Raw genomic sequence first — 17,530 nt, 5'->3', positions numbered from 1 at the left:
ATGCTCCCACACACACAGACCATCCACACATGCATATTCACAGCAGACTCACTCACTCTCCCCACAAATGAGGAGCTCCTCTGGGCACCATTTCCTCACCACCCCACCACCCCACCACCCCACCTCCCCTTCCCCTATTATCGTCCATTCTAAAGCTCAACTGTTTTCCTTTATGATACGTAACAAATTAAACTTATTACATACACACACACACACACACACACACACACGCGCGCGCGCGCATGCACATTCACACGCATGTGCACGCGCACACATGTGTGCGTGCAAGTGTATGTTCTTACTCAGTAGGAGCGGGGGTCTATATTGACAAATTTTTTATTTGGATTTTGGTTTCTCAAGACAAGGTTCCTCTGTGTAGCTCTAGTTGTTCTATAACTTACTCTGTAGACCACAATAGCCTCGAAGGCAGAGATCCATCTGTCTGTCTCTGCCTCTGCCCCTCTCTCTCTCTCTCTCTCTCTCTCTCTCTCTCTCTCTCTCTCTCTCTCTGCCTCTCTGCCTCTCTGCCTCTCTGCCTCTCTGCCTCTCTGCCTCTGCCTCTGCCTCTGCCTCTGCCTTTCTGCCTCTGAGTGGCAGGATTAAAGGCATGCACCACCACCACCACCTGGCTTCCCTTTGCTTCTTATTCTTGGCATCTAACATTCTATTTGGCACATAGACACATTCTGTAGAATTAAATATTAATACATAAGTCCCGGTGACGTGGTTTGCTACCTGCCTCAACAGTTTGTGTTCCTGAATGAAAGACACATATATAGCCTTTATATTGTACTATGCCTTAAACACCACAATAGCTGGGCTACTGCCTAACCTCCACTGCGGCTAGAATCTACCTCCCACTGATAATCCCAACTTATTACTGTACTCCATTTTGACTGCTCTTGATCCAGTTGGGCAGTCCTTGAACTCTCCCAGCTCCTTCACATGGTGACTACACCTTTGTGTCCTGCAATCCTCTCAGGCATGGCCAATCTCTTCTCCTCTCCTCTCTCCCAACATGGCAGATCTCCTGCTTCTCCCGGCAGGGCCCCAGAAGCCACATGCAGACCCTCTCTTACAAACAGTTTTGGGGGTGAGCATAATTAATATTCATAATACAAGCCTATTTGGCACACAGACATCCCATCAACATTAATGTGACTAATTAATAGGATTTCTTTTTTTTTTTTTAAGTAGGATTTCAATCACTCTCCCCAACAGCGATTTCACTACTCTGCTAATGGGAACAGGCCTGCGCATTCAAACTCAAATGCATGAGACAATATGCACTGAAATCTCAGAAAACATTGATTCCCTGAGCTCTACACACTCTCCAAATGTTCCCCTACATGAAATTAAAGGTCATATTTACTAACACCTCTACCATTCCGCCAGGAGTCTTCAGAGATCATGAAAATGAAAAGTTCTGCCTCCCAGACATGAGCTTTCCAGACGTTCTCATGAAAGTTCTATTTGTCATTGGCAATGAAAATGGTCAAAACTGCTCTCCTCAAAGAAGCAGGATACTTCACGCCCACTGGGCAATGTCCCCCACATATAAACAGGCCTTCACTACAGGGTTATCCCTGAGGCTAAAACGTCTTAGTGCTTCTACTGCTGTGGCGAGGACATTCTTGAGTGAATCTTTTTGTTGCCGTTTGTGTCTTCTGAGAGTTTCTGACAATGAAGAATGCAGTATTGCAGGAGCACTTTGGTGTAACTGCACTGTTGTGTCTAAAACACCGGAAGTTTGAAGCATCAGTGCTTTGAGCAATCAGTACTAATGCCAACACAAGAGTCAAAGGCACATGTCTTACTATTATTATACAAATGGTTTGGAAGCAGGAGAAACTCACTTGTTAAAGTGCTTGTACCACATGAATGAGGACCCAAGCTCAGACCCCCAAAATTCCCATTGATGCCAGTGAGCGACACAGCCCACTTATAATTTCAGCTTCAAAGGATAGAGACAGGATTCCTAGAGCAACTGGCTAGCCAGACTATCCACACCGGAGAGTTCTGGATTTCATTAAGAGACTCTGCTTCAGTGATTAAAGTGAAAGGGCAACTGAAGATGATTCCTGACATCTATGTCAGACCTGCACATGTGCAGGCATGCACAAACACACACACACACACACACACACACGCACGCACGCACGCACGCACACACGCATGCATGCATGCATGCATGCACACATGTTGGAAAAAAATAAGATAGTTTGACCTCACAGACACCTGCAAGGATCTCAGGATACCTTACAAGTTCACAAATCATACTTCAAGGTCTACTGTTTTGAGAATATGTTTAAATGTTCCTAAAAATGGAAAGAAACAGCTACACACAAAAGTTTTGAAGTTTGAATTTCATTATGAACGCCATCTTGGAAAAGACTATTAGAACAAAGTTAATGGACTCGTTCTTCAACCTCGGAGAAGAAGAGTGTGTTCAGGGTAACATGTGTAGTGTGTGTAGGGTAGTACGGACACAGACAACACTTTTCAGCTTCAAAACTTTTGTAAAACTACAGTAATCAGGACAAGTGAGCCCACCATAAGAACACACACATATATAACTTTTGTAGAGCTGAGACCTCAGAAGAATCCTCATATTTATAGTCAAACAATATTCAACACGAAGCTAAAACAACTCTGTTAGAGAAAAATCGTCTCTTGAACAAATGACACTGGGATAATTGAATATTTGCATTCAAAAGATGAAAATGAAAACCTACCTCAACCACATACAAAATGTCACTCAAACTATGGGCTGGGGGGGGGGGAGATGACACAGCAGTTAACAGCACAAGCTGCTCGTGCCAGAGAACCTGAGCTCAGTGCTTAGCATCTTACAACCACCTCCAGTTCCAGAAGACTCAGTGACCTCTTTTGGACACATAGACAAATATACATACATGCATTCATACATACATACATACATACATACATACATAAGTACACAATTAAAAAATAAAATACATATTTGTAAAACAACTTAAACTATAACAAAAAGGACTCAAAACTAGGCCTAGAAATGAACAAAGCAGAAGACAGCACCTGAGAAAATGTAGGTGGAAGCTTGTAGAGCCTCAGGTTAGTAGGTGACTTTCTAAATACTACATCCAAGAAGTGATGGCCAAGGCTGACAGGTAGAGCGTCTCCAAATCCTAAAGCTTTATGCTTAGAAGCACAACATCAACTGAGACTGTCCCAGATGTGGAGAAAATATTTGCAAATCATACATGTGATGAGGGGCCTGTATTTGGAATATTTAAAGAATGCTTATCCTTCAGTAATAAGAAGAAAATAATTTTAAGATCAACACTGGCATATGAATGACACGAGAGGCTCAACATTAGTCATCAGGGAAATCAAAGCCACAGTGAGATGCTACTTCACACCCACTAAAACAAAAATTATCAGAATGGTGACAACATTGCAATGATGCAGACCAGTTAGAGCCCTTGTAGGTTACTGGGGAAAGCCTAATATGCTGCATCCACTTCATAAAATACTTAAGTAGTTCCTAAGAATGCTAAACACACATTTAGTACGCAATTGCCCAATTACCTGGTAATTGTACTAAGAGGTACAGACCCCCCAAAAATGAAAACAGAAGTTCACATTTAAAATTTATACACAAATATTCACAGTAAGTCAAGAGTACAAGTAAGTCACATATCTATCATCTAATGAATGCATAAATAGACACGGTTTACCTATATAGTGAAATATTATTGGCAATAAAAAGAAATAAAATATTGACAGCAATTACAATATAAATTCTTAAAAGAATTGTGCCAGATTGAAAAAATAGGGGGGAAAAAGAGGAAAAAGAGTCCTTCATATTATATGATTGCATTTATATACAATGCCCAGGACAGGCAAACCTGTAAAGACAGAGTAGATCAGAGGGGTCCTGATTAACAGCTAATTGATAAAAGGTTCTTGGGGAAAATCAAATGTCCTACATTTAGATTATAGTGGTGACTCTACAACTCTGGGAGTATGGTTTAATGAGTAGTGTTAGAACGCACGAATTACCCTTTACCAAACAGTTAAAAGTCAGAATAAATGGAGAAAGCATGACCACAGTTACATATAAACAAAGCTGACAGTGTCTCCCTTTTCACTTGGTGCAAGTGTGAATTTGAAGGGAAAAAAAAAAAAAAACCTGACAAGAAAATTACTCACCAAAACCAGAAGCATGGTGTCTCATGATATCTCACTGGGGTTCCTGAAAATGATGCAGTGTGCTAGTGAGATCTGGGAAAGAGAACCACAGGTATCTAAGCAGGGGGTCCCTTCTAAGGTCACATGATTTCTGAAGAAGTACTCACTCTGTCTGAAGCCACAAGGTGTTAGCTGTGGGGTTTAGCATCAGACATCCTCCTGCATCATATGGCCAGCCATGGGCCTCACAGTGGAGACCACTTCCTCCACTCAGATAGAAAGCTCAAGACTTAATACTAGAGCCCAAGTCAGCACTGTCCTTCAGAGACTGGCCATGGATTCTGTCTCTTTTAAGAAAGCAACTTTCCTTGACGCTGGGACAAAGTAACCTAACTTTTACTTCTGTCCTTAAATGTTTCTCTGGACCTCCACACGTATTTTTCTTATTAATTCTTATAACCCAAGAAAATAGCTAAAAAGAAATGTGTTTTGTAACCAATTTTAGGATTTTTTTAAAACTCCAAGTATGCGTGCGTGCGTGTGTACCCGTGTGTGCATACGCGTGAGGAGACCAGAGGTTGACAGTGGGCATCTTCCTCAAGCAGTCCCCACTATTTTTTGAGACCAGGTCTCTCGCTAAACCTGGAGCTTGCCTGTGCAGCTTGCTCTTCCTACCTCTGCAGCCACGTGCTGTCACACCCAGATTGTTATGTAGGTTCTGGGGATCCATGCTCAGGTCCTCGTGTTTATGCGGCAAGCAGTCAAACAGCTGATCCACCTCCCTAGCACCTAAAATTCTGATTTTTGCGTTTTCAAAGAGCTCCTACTAAGGGACCCTGAAGATAATATTGCCACTGATGAAATACTCCAACTGAGTCCTTTCTAGTCCTTGCTTATGAACTACATTCTAGTGGCAACAAGATTCCCTTCCCTCTGCTCTCCCTAGGAGGCTACAAGGCCTCCCGCTCACGACTGCAGGTGAGGAGGGATCACGCCTGCTCTTGCCTCTTTTAGTTTCATTTTCCAGCTCTACACCTGGAAGTTTGAAAGAGAAGAACGGAAACCACATCCTTTGTGCTCTTTGTATATAAGTAGAAAGAAACAAAATCGGAGATCCCTGCTGATTGATGTGGGGAGAGCCACGATGAGGAACCCCTGTGCTCCCTGGGTGTCCTCTCTTACTACTGTCATTTTTCTTCTGCTAATTCCTGAAGGTAAGACAGATTCCTGTCATCTCCATCAACCCACAATGGAGTCGATTTGTGGGTTGCTTTAACAATAGTGCCTGAAGTGTAACTAATAGAGTCCCTAGAGTCTGGGAACATCCAGCATTCGTTTTTAAAATTTTATTAATTTTAGAAGAAAATTATATATTTATAATTTCTTTCCAAAAATTAGCAAAACCAACAATGGAGAAATGCTGCCAGTTTATAGCTTGAATTTTGCCTTAGTAGACAATTTGAAATGAGTGAAGAAATGAATGAAATACTCTTGAGTTGAGAGATCAAGCTCTACCTTTCAAGAAAGGAAATGGTGGTAAACGAGGCGTCTCAGCCTTTCTTTCTTCAGCTGTGCAGACAGCTTTGAAGAAAGTTCCACTGAGTCTGAGCTAGGCAGCGGAAGCCAATGAAGTCTGTGGGAGTTTCTCTTGGTTGGTGTTTCCCTGGCAAGTCTTCCGGACTCTGGGGAAGACCTCACACTGACTCCATGGGAGAGCTGTAGTATTTTCTTTTCAGCTGTTCCTTCTATGTAGTGAGTAGGAGGAACCAATCGTCCTGTCTGAGGGAAAGCACCATGCACCCGTGAGAATGCCACCTCTGTTCTTGTCCTGACACTGGAAGAACAAACTGCTTCTGAGAGGTTCTTCATGTTCCTTAACGAACCTGGTAGGAAGATTGGCATGGGGTAACACGGCTGGCCAACAGGGAAGCAGCCATGATTTATCCCAGGACGCATGAGCTTTTAGAGGTAGGAGTTGTGAGCAGGAAACAGAAAGAAGTCCTAGGATTAGCCTTATGACTAGCAATGAAAGGGAATTTTAAAACAAGGTTGAAAGAAGTTCGAGATCAAAAGTGGACACATAACCAGCATAGCACAGCCTGCAGGCACTCAGACGTGCCAAATCCTCCAGAACCATGATATCAGACCAAGTTTTCTTCCCTTCTTATTACTTTATAATTGAATTTTGTTTGTGTGAGGTTTTTTTCAAACTCGATTATTTTCCTTAAAGTAAACTGTAAGGATGACTTGTTCTATTACACTTCATTTTCTGTGTTCAGAAGGAGCTGTGTGGACCCAAGAGGAGGGAGCAAGAAAGAAATATTTCATATGCTGGACTAGTTAGAATAATCTGGAAGGCTCTTTAAAACAATGTCAGAACATCGCAGCTCCTGCCTCAGAAATTCTACTAAATCTAAGTCTAAACGGGGATGAGTAGTTGCTAGGTTTTTTTTTTTTTAATTGTTATTTTTTTTTTATTAACTTGAGTATTTCTTATTTACATTTCGAGTGTTATTCCCTTTCCCGGTTTCCAGGCAAACATCCCCCTAATCCCTCCCCCTCCCCTTCCTTATGGGTGTTCCCCTCCCCATCCTCCCCCCATTGCCGCCCTCCCCCCAACAATCATGTTCACTGGGGGTTCAGTCTTAGTAGGACCAAGGGCTTCCCCTTCCACTGGTGATCTTACTAGAATATTCATTGCTACCTATGAGGTCGGAGTCCAGGGTCAGTCCATGTATAGTCTTTAGGTAGTGGCTTAGTCCCTGGAAGCTCTGGTTGCTTGGCATTGTTGTTCATAAGGGGTCTCGAGCCCCTTCAAGCTCTTCCAGTTCTTTTTCTGATTTTTTCAATGGGGGTCCTGTTCTCAGTTCAGTGGTTTGCTGTGTGTTTGTTTTAAAGATATGGTTTCACTATGTAGCCGTGTCTGACCTGGATCCATCTATTCTCAGTTCAGTGGTTTACTGCTGGCATTCACCTCTGTATTTGCTGTATTCTGGCTGTGTCTCTCAGGAGTGATCTACATCCGGCTCCTGTCGGCCTGCACTTCTTTGCTTCATCCATCTTGTCTAATTGGGTGACTGTATATGTATGGGCCACATGTGGGGCAGGCTCTGAATGGGTGTTCCTTCAGTCTCTGTTTTAATCTTTGCCTCTCTCTTCCCTACCAAGGGTATTCTTGTTCCCCTTTTAAAGAAGGAGTGAAGCATTCACATTTTGATCATCCATCTTGAGTTTCATTTGTTCTAGGCATCTAGGGTAATTCAAGCATTTGGGCTAATAGCCACTTATCAATGAGTACATACCATGTGTGTTTTTCTGTGATTGGGTTACCTCACTCAGGATGATATTTTCCAGTTCCAACCATTTGCCTACGAATTTCATAAAGTCATTGTTTTTGATAGCTGAGTAATATTCCATTGTGTAGATGTACCACATTTTCTGTATCCATTCCTCTGTTGAAAGGCATCTGGGTTCTTTCCAGCTTCTGGCTATTATAAATAAGGCTGCTATGAACATAGTGGAGCATGTGTCTTTTTTATATGTTGGGGCATCTTTTGGGTATATGCCCAAGAGAGGGATAGCTGGATCCTCAGGCAGTTCAATGTGCAATTTTCTGAGGAACCTCCAGACTGATTTCCAGAATGGTTGTACCAGTCTGCAATAAGAGCTTTCTATCTACACTAACCTTTACCACAGACCTTTTGAAGACTAGTTAGTCTGACCTGGCCCTACTGCTCAGGCTGGCCACGAGTGCTCAGAGACAGAGCCCTTCTTGAATGCATCATGGTGCCCACAGATATTCCTTGGTAGTCTAGTTTTGTAAGAGTCACCTCAGGAAAACTAGGGCCGTGGCCAAAATTCCTTTGATCCTGTGCCATTCCATTTCTGGAGCCTAAAATTCTGCCTTCCCAATTCCCTTCTGGAAAGTGGGCCCTGCCTTCTTTCTTCTTACCTCTCACCCTCCTCAACCTGATGAGAAGTTCCAGATCTACCATTGATGCTTGTGAATTTGGTCAGTAGTTGGACTTCATTATGGAACAAGAAGTATTGATCTCTACTCAAACAAACATTAATACTCAGCCAAAGTGGTCAGAAGTGTTTCAGGAGAATCCAGGAATATTTTGTGTAGAAGTTGAAAAACATGAGCTCTGTCACAAGCTCTGTCTCCCACTACCGCCATGCTTGCCTTATGCCTTAGTGTTTCCCTATTTTCTATTTTTTATTGGATTTTTTAATTTACATTTCAAATGTTATGCCCTTTCCTGGTTTCCCATCCATAAACCCCTTATCCCATCGCCCCTCTCTGTTCTTGCATGAGGGTGTTCCCCCACCCAACCACCCACTCCTTCCCACCTCCCCATCCTGACATTCCCCTACACTGGGGGATCCAAGCTTGGCAGGACCAAGGCCTCTCCTCCCATTGGTGCCCAGCAAGGCTATCCTCTGTTACATGTGCAGCTGGAGCCATGGATCTGTCCAAGTGTACTTTTTGGGTAGTGGTTTAGTCCCTGGGAGCTCTGGTTGGTTGGTATTGTTGTTCTTCCTACGGGGTTGCAAACTCCTTCAGCTCCTTCAATCCTTTCTCTAACTCCTCCAATGAGGGTCCCATATTCAGTTCAATGGTTGGCTGTTAGCATCTGCCTCTGTATTTGTCACTCTCTGGCAGAGCCTCTCAGGAGACAGCTATATCAGGCTCCTGACAGCATGCGCTTCTTGGCATCAGGAATATTGTCTGGGTTTGGTGGCTATATGTATATTTATATATGGATTGTAACCCCAGGTGGGGCAGGATCTGAATGGCCTTTCCTTTAGTCTCTGCTCCAAACTTTGTCTCCATATTTCCTCCTATGAATATTTTCGTTCCCCTCTTTAAGAAAGACTGACGCCTCCTCACATTTGTTGTCCTTCTTCTTGAGTTTCATGTGGCCTGTGGTTTGTATCTTGGGTAATCCGAGATTTTGGGCTAATATCCACTTATCAGTGAGTACATACATGTGTGTTTTTTGTGATTGGGTTACCTCACTCAGAATTATATTTCCTAGTTCCATGCATTTGCCTATGAATTTCATGAAGTCATTTTAATAGCTGAGTAGTAAATGTGTAGATGTACCACATTTTCTGTATCCATTCCTCTGTTGAAGGGCATCTGGGTTCTTTCCAGCTTCTGGCTATTATAAATAAGGCTGCTATGAACATAGTGGAGCATGTGTCCTTGTTATATGTTGGAGCATCTTTTGGGTATGTGCCCAGGAGAGGGTTAGCAGGGTCCTCAGGTAGTGCAATGTGCAATTTTCTGAGGAACCTCCAGACTGATTTCCAGAATGGTTGTACCAGTCTGCAATGCCACCAACAATGGAGGAGTGTTCCTCTTTCTCCGCATCCTCACCAGCATCTGCTGTCACCTGAGTTTTTGATCTTAGCCATTCTGACTGGTGTGAAGTGGAATCTCAGGGTTGTTTTGATTTGCATTTCCCTGATGACTAAAGATGTTGAACATTTCTTTAGGTACTTCTCAGCCATTCGATATTCCTCAGCTGTGAATTCTTTGTTTAGCTCTGAACCCCATTTTTAATAGGGTTATTTGGCTCTCCAGAGTCTAACTTCTTGAGTTCATTGTATATATTGTATATTAACCATGTATCAGATGTAGGATTGGTAAAGACCTTTCCCCAATCTGTTGGTTGCTGTTTTGTCCTAATGACAGTGTCCTTTGCCTTACAGAAACTTTGCAGTTTTATGAAGTCCCATTTGTTTACTGTTGATCTTAAAATATAAGCCATTGGTGTTCTGTTCAAGAAATTTTCTTCTGTACCCATGTGTTTGAGGCTTTTCCCCACTTTGTCTTCTATTAGTTTGAGTGTATCTGATGTGATGTGGAGGTCCTTGACCCACTTGGACTTAAGCTTTATACAGGGCAATAAGCATGGATCGATCTGCATTCTTCTGCATGCTGACCTCCAGTTGAACCAGCACCAGTTGTTGAAAATGCTGCACCCCCCCCCACACACACACACACACACACTGGATGGTTTTAGCTCCTTTGTCAAAGATCAAGTGACCATAGGTGTGTGGGTTCATTTCTGCGTCTTCAATTCTATTCCATTGGTCTACCTGCCTGCCTCTGTACCAATACCATACAGGACTTAACACTATTGCCCTGTAATACTGCTTGAGGTCAGGGATGGTGATTCCCTAAGTTGTTCTTTTATTGTTGAGGGTAGTTTTTGCTCTCCTGGGTTTTTTGTTATTCCAAATGAATTTGCAAGTTGCTCTTTCTAATTCTATGAACAGTTGAGTTCGAATTTTGATGGGGATTGCATTGAATCTGTAGATTGTTGCAAAATAGTCATTTTTACAATATTAATCCTGCCAATCCATGAGCATGGGAGATCTTACCATCTTCTGAGATCTTCAATTTCTTTTTTCAAAGACTTGAAGTCCTTGTCATACAGATCTTTCATTTGCTTGGTTAGAGTCACACTGAGGTATTTTATATTATCTGGGACTATTATGAAGGGTGTCATTTCCCTAATTTCTTTCTCAGCCTCTTCATCCTTTGAGTAGAGGAAGGCTACTGATTTGTTTGAGTCAATTTTATATTCAGCCACTTTGCTGAAGTTGTTTAACAGACATAGTAGTTCTCTGATGGAACTTTTGGGGTCATCTAAGTGCACTATCGTATCATCTGCAGACAGTGATATTTTAACTTCTTTCTTTTCAATCTGCATCCTTTTGACCTCCTTTTCTTGTCTAACTACTCTGGCTAGGACTTCCAAGTACTACATTGAATAAGTAGGGAGAGAGTGGGCAGCCTTGTCTAGTCCCTGATTTTAGTGGGATTGCTTCAAGTTTCTCTCCATTTATTTGATGTTGGCTACTGGTTTGCTGTATATGGCTTTTTCTATGTTCAGGTATGGGCCTTGAATTCCTGATCTTTCCAAGACTTTTAACATGAAGGGGTGTTGAATTTTGTCAAATGCTTTCTCAGCATCTAATGAGATGATCGTGTGTTTTTTTTTCTTTGAGTTTGTTTATATAGTGGATCACGTTGATGGGTTTCCATATATTGAACCTCCCTGCATCCCTGGGGCGAAGCCTACCTGATCATGATGGATGATCCTTTTGCTGTGTTCTTGGATTTTGTTTGTGAGAATTTTGTTATTTTTGTGTCAATATTCATAAGGGAAATTGGTCTGAAGTTCTCTTCTTTGTTGGGCCTTTGTGTGATTTAGGTGTAAGTGTAATTGTGGCTTCAGAGAAGGAATTGGGTAGTGTTCCTTCTGTTTCTATTTTGTGGAATAGTTTGGGCAGTATTAGTATTAGGTCTTCTATGAAGGTTTGATAAAATTCTCCACTAAACCCATCTAGTCCTGAGCCTTTTTTTGGTTGCAAGACTTTTAATAACTGCTTCTATTCCCATTTTCTAACAGTGGATCCATTGTCTTGGTCCAGATCGTGCTAAGGTGGATTATCTACTCATAGTACTTCTGCTCCTTACAGCTCATTTGGAAAGGGCTTTAACTAAACAGTGTTTAGTCTGAGGATTGGAAGAGAACCTTAGGTTCGACTTGCATTATTCTCTTGACTTGTGAATGAGAGTGGTGCTCTTGATACCTGAAATCTCACAGTGGTCAAAGTTTTCATGAAGGGTCATAGCTAAAAGGTGCTAACATCACTTGAATACTGTGTTTTTAATGGTCTCTGAGTGGAAGGGGGAAGCAGCAGTCTTCTAAAAACCCACTCCTTGCTCTGCTTCTCCATTCACACTCATCCAGAGGGGAGTAGGGACAGCGAGGCTTGCATGAACACCAGCAACTGCTGCTGGTGCTGACCACTGCACAGCTCTCTGCCCTTGGCAAACCCTGAGCTCTGAGACTACAGTTGTGACAGATCTCCAGCTGAATGGTTCCCGGGACACCAGTGGCAGGCTTCTGTGGATGTGACAGTAGGAGCCCAAAAGAGCCGAGACTTAGGGTGAGACATCAGGACTATATAGCACATAAACGTAAGCTGATACCAAATTCTCTCCAAATTCAAAAATCATGCCTTGTCCTAGAAACGTGGCTTTCTTGAGGGGCTGTTAAGAGCAGACACTGACCTGGCTGGCCTTCTTCTGTTGAACAGGTGGCTGTGAAAGAATCATTGGAGGAGACACAGTAGTTCCTCACTCAAGGCCATACATGGTTCTACTTAAACTTAAACCAGACAGCGTCTGTGCTGGCGCTTTGATTGCAAAAAACTGGGTGTTGACCGCTGCACATTGTATCCCGTAAGTTCTTGAGATTAAAAAGATTTTGGAGAAATTGTCTATTGAGAAGAAATGCTAATGATAAAACTACATCTCACTGACACATGGAAAAACCAGTTACTTTTTCATCGATCTGAAAAGAATCTAAGCCCAGACTTGTTGCAAGGAGTCAAATCAATGAGGATACAGTGTCTGTGAGCTCTAGCTGAAGGTCCACGGGGGGGGGGGGGGGGCGGGGAGGAGAGAGAGAGAGAGAGAGAGAGAATATCACAGGCTTGCTGGGTATAGAATGGATCTGGGAAGAAATGGGGACGAACCAGAGTGAATATGGTCAAGATACATTGTATTCAAGATTTTAATAAAAGACAGTAAGTGGGTTTATTAAATGAAAATAAAATCACTCTGGTTATCTTACAAAGGGTGGAGGGGAATCACTCTCAAGAATTAAAACTTGCATGAGCTGGACCAGGATAATAGATCCACTGTCAGAGAATGGGAAGACACAAAGGCATGAGGCATGGGGTGAGGCTGAATGCCAGCAGCTGCTGTACTCCAGCAGCCCTGTGGATCATTACACAGCACCCACCTCGCCCACTCCTCTCAAGCGTGTTCCATTTACTGTGTGAATCCCGTGTGGAGAAGGGTTTCTGCTCCTTCTCTGCCAACTGGCTTCTTTCCTCTGTTGTCTTGGTGACACTGTCCCCAGTGCCTATGCTCTTGTCACAATATTACATAGGCAACGAAAGTTCAAAGTAATTGAAGCCAACTAAAATTACAAATTCACTTCTTTCGTAGCCACCTGTGGCTCATGGCCATTGGGCCATACAATTTATAAAAAGCATGCCATGGAGAGTACAGTTATGACGTCTTTCGTACTTGAGACCAGTCTCAGCTGGAATAATGGAGCAAAGGTGATGTGGATATTGCTTGGTTTGGTGTGGAACAGGTTGTGAATGACAAGAGCCATAAGCATAAACACATCAGGAAACATTCGCACCCTTCACAGCATGCACATAGGACCCTTTGCTAAGCGGTTTCTAGAAGTTTTCCCATCTGAGTTTGTTCTCTTACAGGGAGGTCTGCCAGGAACTGCTTTACAACTACCAGCTGCCTTTGGTTCTTACCTATGGATCTCCTCCTGGGAGCTTTGCTTGTCAGGGTTTGCAGACTAATTCTCTCCTCTCCACAGCTAATCATGGAGAGGAAAAATGGAAACAACCCCAAGATTTGCATCTTGGAAATGGAATTTCACTCATTTGCTTTTTAAAAATAACACCTCAGTTACTTGTCATAAATAAGCTGTTGGAGATTAGGCAGGTGTGATGGCTCGAATGTCCTTTGTCCTCTCAAAAGTTCGTTTGCTGGAGCTTGGTCCCTAGGGTAACCATACAGAGAGACAGTGGGACTTACAGAGTTAGAAAGATCATTGGGGCTCCATTCTGGTAACAGGGTGAATGTAGATGTCAGAGTCAGTCAGCTAACATGAGTAGCTTGCTATAAATTGAGCTCGAGCTCTGCCTCTGGTCCTGTCTTGCTTCCTCTGTCACTCAACTGATCCTCTTCCCACATTCCCACCCCTCCCACCTCCATGAGCTGACACAGCACAGGCAAAAGTCCTCATTGGAAGTCAAGCAGATCTGACACTGAGCTCTCAAACCCCAAAGCTGTGAGCCAAAGGAAACCTCTATCTATCCTTTGTTCCACACCCAGCAGCCGGTGTTTTATTAAAGCTACATAAATCTAAGGCAGTAATGATAACAGAGACCTAAACACCTTACCTTTCAAAGCAGGTATATTTTTTCAAGACACAATTTTTCTCCAAAAGGCGCATATATACCAATGGCAAAATGAAGCTGTCTGATATATATTATGCCCGATCCCTGATTAAACTAGTAACTAGTATTGTATCTGTTACAGGGGAAAGAAATCTGAGGTCATTCTTGGGGCTCACTCAATAAAAAAAGAGCCGGAACAACAGATATTATCTGTTAAGAAAGCATATCCCTATCCTTGCTTTGACAAACACACACATGAGGGTGATCTACAACTTCTACGGGTATGTACCTTTGAGTCTTTTTGAGTCACAAAACCTTTTAAGGTCTCACCATGTACATAAGAGAGTATGTTCCTAATCCCCTCCCTGGTACAAATAAGAGAGCCCCAGAGGACTGAGAGGACTGAGTAAGAAGTTCAAGCATTAATACTAATCCCGTACTCTTTTTTTTTTAATTATTAACTTGAGTATTTCTTATATACATTTCGAGTGTTATTCCCTTTCCCAGTTTCCGGGCAAACATCCCCCTCCCCCCTCCCCTTCCTTATGGGTGTTCCCCTCCCTCCCCCCATTGCCGCCCTCCCCCCAACAGTCTAGTTCACTGGGGGTTCAGTCTTAGCAGGACCCAGGGCTTCCCCTTCCACTGGTGCTCTTACTAGGATATTCATTGCTACCTATGAGGTCAGAGTCCAGGGTCAGTCCATGTATAGTCTTTAGGTAGTGGCTTAGTCCCTGGAAGCTCTGGTTGCTTGGCATTGTTGTACATATGGGGTCTCTAATCCCGTACTCTTAACTGGTTATGTTTTTCTTCCTACAGCTAAAGAAAAAAGCAACACTTAACAAAAACGTGGCTATCCTTCATCTACCTAAAAAGGGGGATGATGTGAAACCAGGAACCAGATGTCATGTAGCAGGGTGGGGGCGTTTTCACAATAAGTCACCTCCCTCTGATACTCTGAGAGAAGTCAACATCACTGTCATAGACAGAAAAATCTGCAATGATGAAAAACACTATAATTTTAACCCTGTAATTGGACTAAATATGATTTGTGCCGGAAACCTCCGTGGTGGGAAGGACTCATGCTACGTAAGTGAAACAAGATGGTGTGTGTTAGCTACTGAAGCTAGGCACATGGGTGGGCATGGTGTGATGTCATGCTTGGCCTTGCCAAAGCATTGGCCCCTACGTGTTCTGCTGTGCTGGTTGCTTGCTTGATTGATTGATTGATTGATTGATTGATTGATTTGTTGGTTGGTTGGTTGGTTGGTTGAGACAGGAGACCCACTACGTAACTCTGGCCATTCTAGAACTTACAGAAATCCTCCTATCTCTGCCTCCCAGGTGCTGGGACTAAAGGCATACACTACCACACCTAGCCTTCTACTATGCTTTTTGAAATTTGGTGAGATGTAGGTAAATAAAATAAGACACTCAGCTTCAAAGTCACTAAAAGTAAGAATTCACTGCTAAGACCATTGGCAACCCTTCTACATTGACTTTGTTTTATATATTAAAAAACAAAACAACAAAATGCTTAGAAGAAATGGGTAGGGGTGTTTCTCATTTTTCCTATATTACCATATATAGATACAAGCAAGAGACATAAAAATTCTAAAGTTCCTGGAAAGCCTTCAGCCTTTCCCACCTCACCACAACCCTAAAAACCCTTCCATGTAGATGTGTTTGAAATGCCAGTCATTCCCAAATCTGCCCAGGGACCTGGAACTAGATCCCATCGTTTCCTCACTCGGAGCAGAGCAAACAATCTCGGGCATGACCCCCACCAGAGAATGAATAAGCCTCCCTCCCCCAAAACAGGAGGGACAGGGCCTGATTAAAGACAAGAATTAGAAAGAACACTTTGCAAAATGTTTTATTATTATTACACTCGGTTCTACCTTGTCAGTTCTTGCCTTTCCCCAAGGCTCTGCAGAATCACCCTGAGGTGAGGGGGAGTGTGCTGTTACCAGGGAGTTGTCAGAGAGCTCAGGGGAATTATGCCTTGTGTTCAGGACCAAAGATTAGGCAAAAGATTAGAAGACATCAGTCCTTCACACCCTTCCTCTTTATTTTACCCTCCCTCCTCATCACCTCGCACATCCTTCACTTATAGCACCCACGAAACTGACTTCCCCTCTTTGGGAATCACATGCACCACCCAGAGGCCACGGCAGCAACTCAGGACGCGCGTGCCTCACACCAGCCTTGGACACACTGAAGCTCAGCTGTGTTTCCCAGTCCCTTCAGCGCCCGGGACTGACTGCTGATAAATGGAGTCTATAGGGCTCGTCCCGCACACTGCCGATGCTATAAGAGGGAAGAACCGTGTCTTAGCAGGGATGGCCAGAGTTCTCATGTGACTCATCGCTCCATACAGATATAAAGCCAACCCCTCCCTGAAAGGAGAACCTCAGTTTTCTTCCCTTGGGAAAGTAAATACACGTGAGAGGAACCGGAAAACACAGCAGTTTCTCTTCACCTAAATGTGGCAGCCGCTTTTGCCTGTTTCACTGCTTGAGTTATTAGTAAGCGTGTCAAAAAAATTAAAAAAAAAGAAAATGACCAAGAGGGACTACTTTCTGGAAAAAGATAATCTCAAAATTAGTGACGAAAATAAGTAATGCTACTTTCACTTCTGTTTTCACTAATCTATAAATATTAAAATATTGCTTATCATCTAGATGTTTCAAGTAGTAATTTTCAGTGAAGTCTGGGCTGTTCTTCGTAAGTGCTTCAGAACGTCTTCACTGTTCATACTGACCCCACCTTACCCCACCCCTCTTGTTTTCCCAGGGAGATTCTGGAGGCCCTCTGCTATGTGAGGGTATTTTCCGAGGCATCACAGCTTTTGGCCTTGAGGGGACATGTGGAGATCCCAAAGGGCCTGGCATCTATACTTTACTCTCAGACAAACACCTCGATTGGATAAGGAAGACTGCGAAGGGCGCTGTTTAAAGGGTGACTCTCACTCCATCCGCTGTCGCTTCTGTATCTGAGCACAAATAAAATCAACTTAAAGAGCTGCGCACGCCCTTCTGTAACGTTCTTGGGCAAATCTCCAGGATAATGCAGGAGGGAGATTAGAAAATCAGGACCAGTTAGAGCCGAGCCAGGGCTGCAGCTGGGAGCGGACCGGGCTGGGGGGGGCACCGGGCGGTGATAAGAAACAACAGGATGTTCTGCTTTTATTAGCCCTGGGGCTGCGCAGCTGCAGGTGGATCCAGAGGCCTACGGGTTACGAGCCAAGCTGGGAGGCCGAGGATGTGGCTCAGAATGCTTGCTGAGCGTGCACACAAAATTCCAGGCTGTAGGGCTCCTGCAGCAATAAACAAAC

The 17,530-nt window shown here is 43.3% G+C and overlaps 1 protein-coding gene across 1 annotated transcript; it reads left to right on the top strand.

Moving 5' to 3' along the window:
- The first annotated feature begins 5,286 nt into the window (after nucleotides 1-5,286).
- On the top strand, nucleotides 5,287-17,220 carry Gzma (granzyme A). The gene is made up of 5 exons (NM_153468.2): nucleotides 5,287-5,387; nucleotides 12,298-12,442; nucleotides 14,339-14,477; nucleotides 15,013-15,282; nucleotides 16,990-17,220. The coding sequence occupies exons 1-5, from the start codon at nucleotides 5,318-5,320 to the stop codon at nucleotides 17,149-17,151; spliced, it is 786 nt and encodes a 261-aa protein (NP_703198.2). The 5' UTR covers nucleotides 5,287-5,317; the 3' UTR covers nucleotides 17,152-17,220.
- Nucleotides 17,221-17,530: the final 310 nt, after the last annotated feature.

The sequence above is a fragment of the Rattus norvegicus genome, chromosome 2 (genome assembly GCF_036323735.1).
Source record: "Rattus norvegicus strain BN/NHsdMcwi chromosome 2, GRCr8, whole genome shotgun sequence".
In the NCBI taxonomy this organism is placed as follows: Eukaryota; Metazoa; Chordata; class Mammalia; order Rodentia; family Muridae; genus Rattus; species Rattus norvegicus.
This window is presented reverse-complemented; position numbering and strand designations above follow the sequence as displayed.

Bases quoted from the DNA above. Each gene is read 5' to 3' on its own strand.
- Gzma (NM_153468.2), top strand. From the start codon at position 5,318: ATGAGGAACCCCTGTGCTCCCTGGGTGTCCTCTCTTACTACTGTCATT. The intron at 5,388-12,297 runs GTAAGACAGATT...TCTGTTGAACAG, and splicing joins TCTTCTGCTAATTCCTGAAG to GTGGCTGTGAAAGAATCATT. The intron at 15,283-16,989 runs GTAAGTGAAACA...TTGTTTTCCCAG, and splicing joins GTGGGAAGGACTCATGCTAC to GGAGATTCTGGAGGCCCTCT.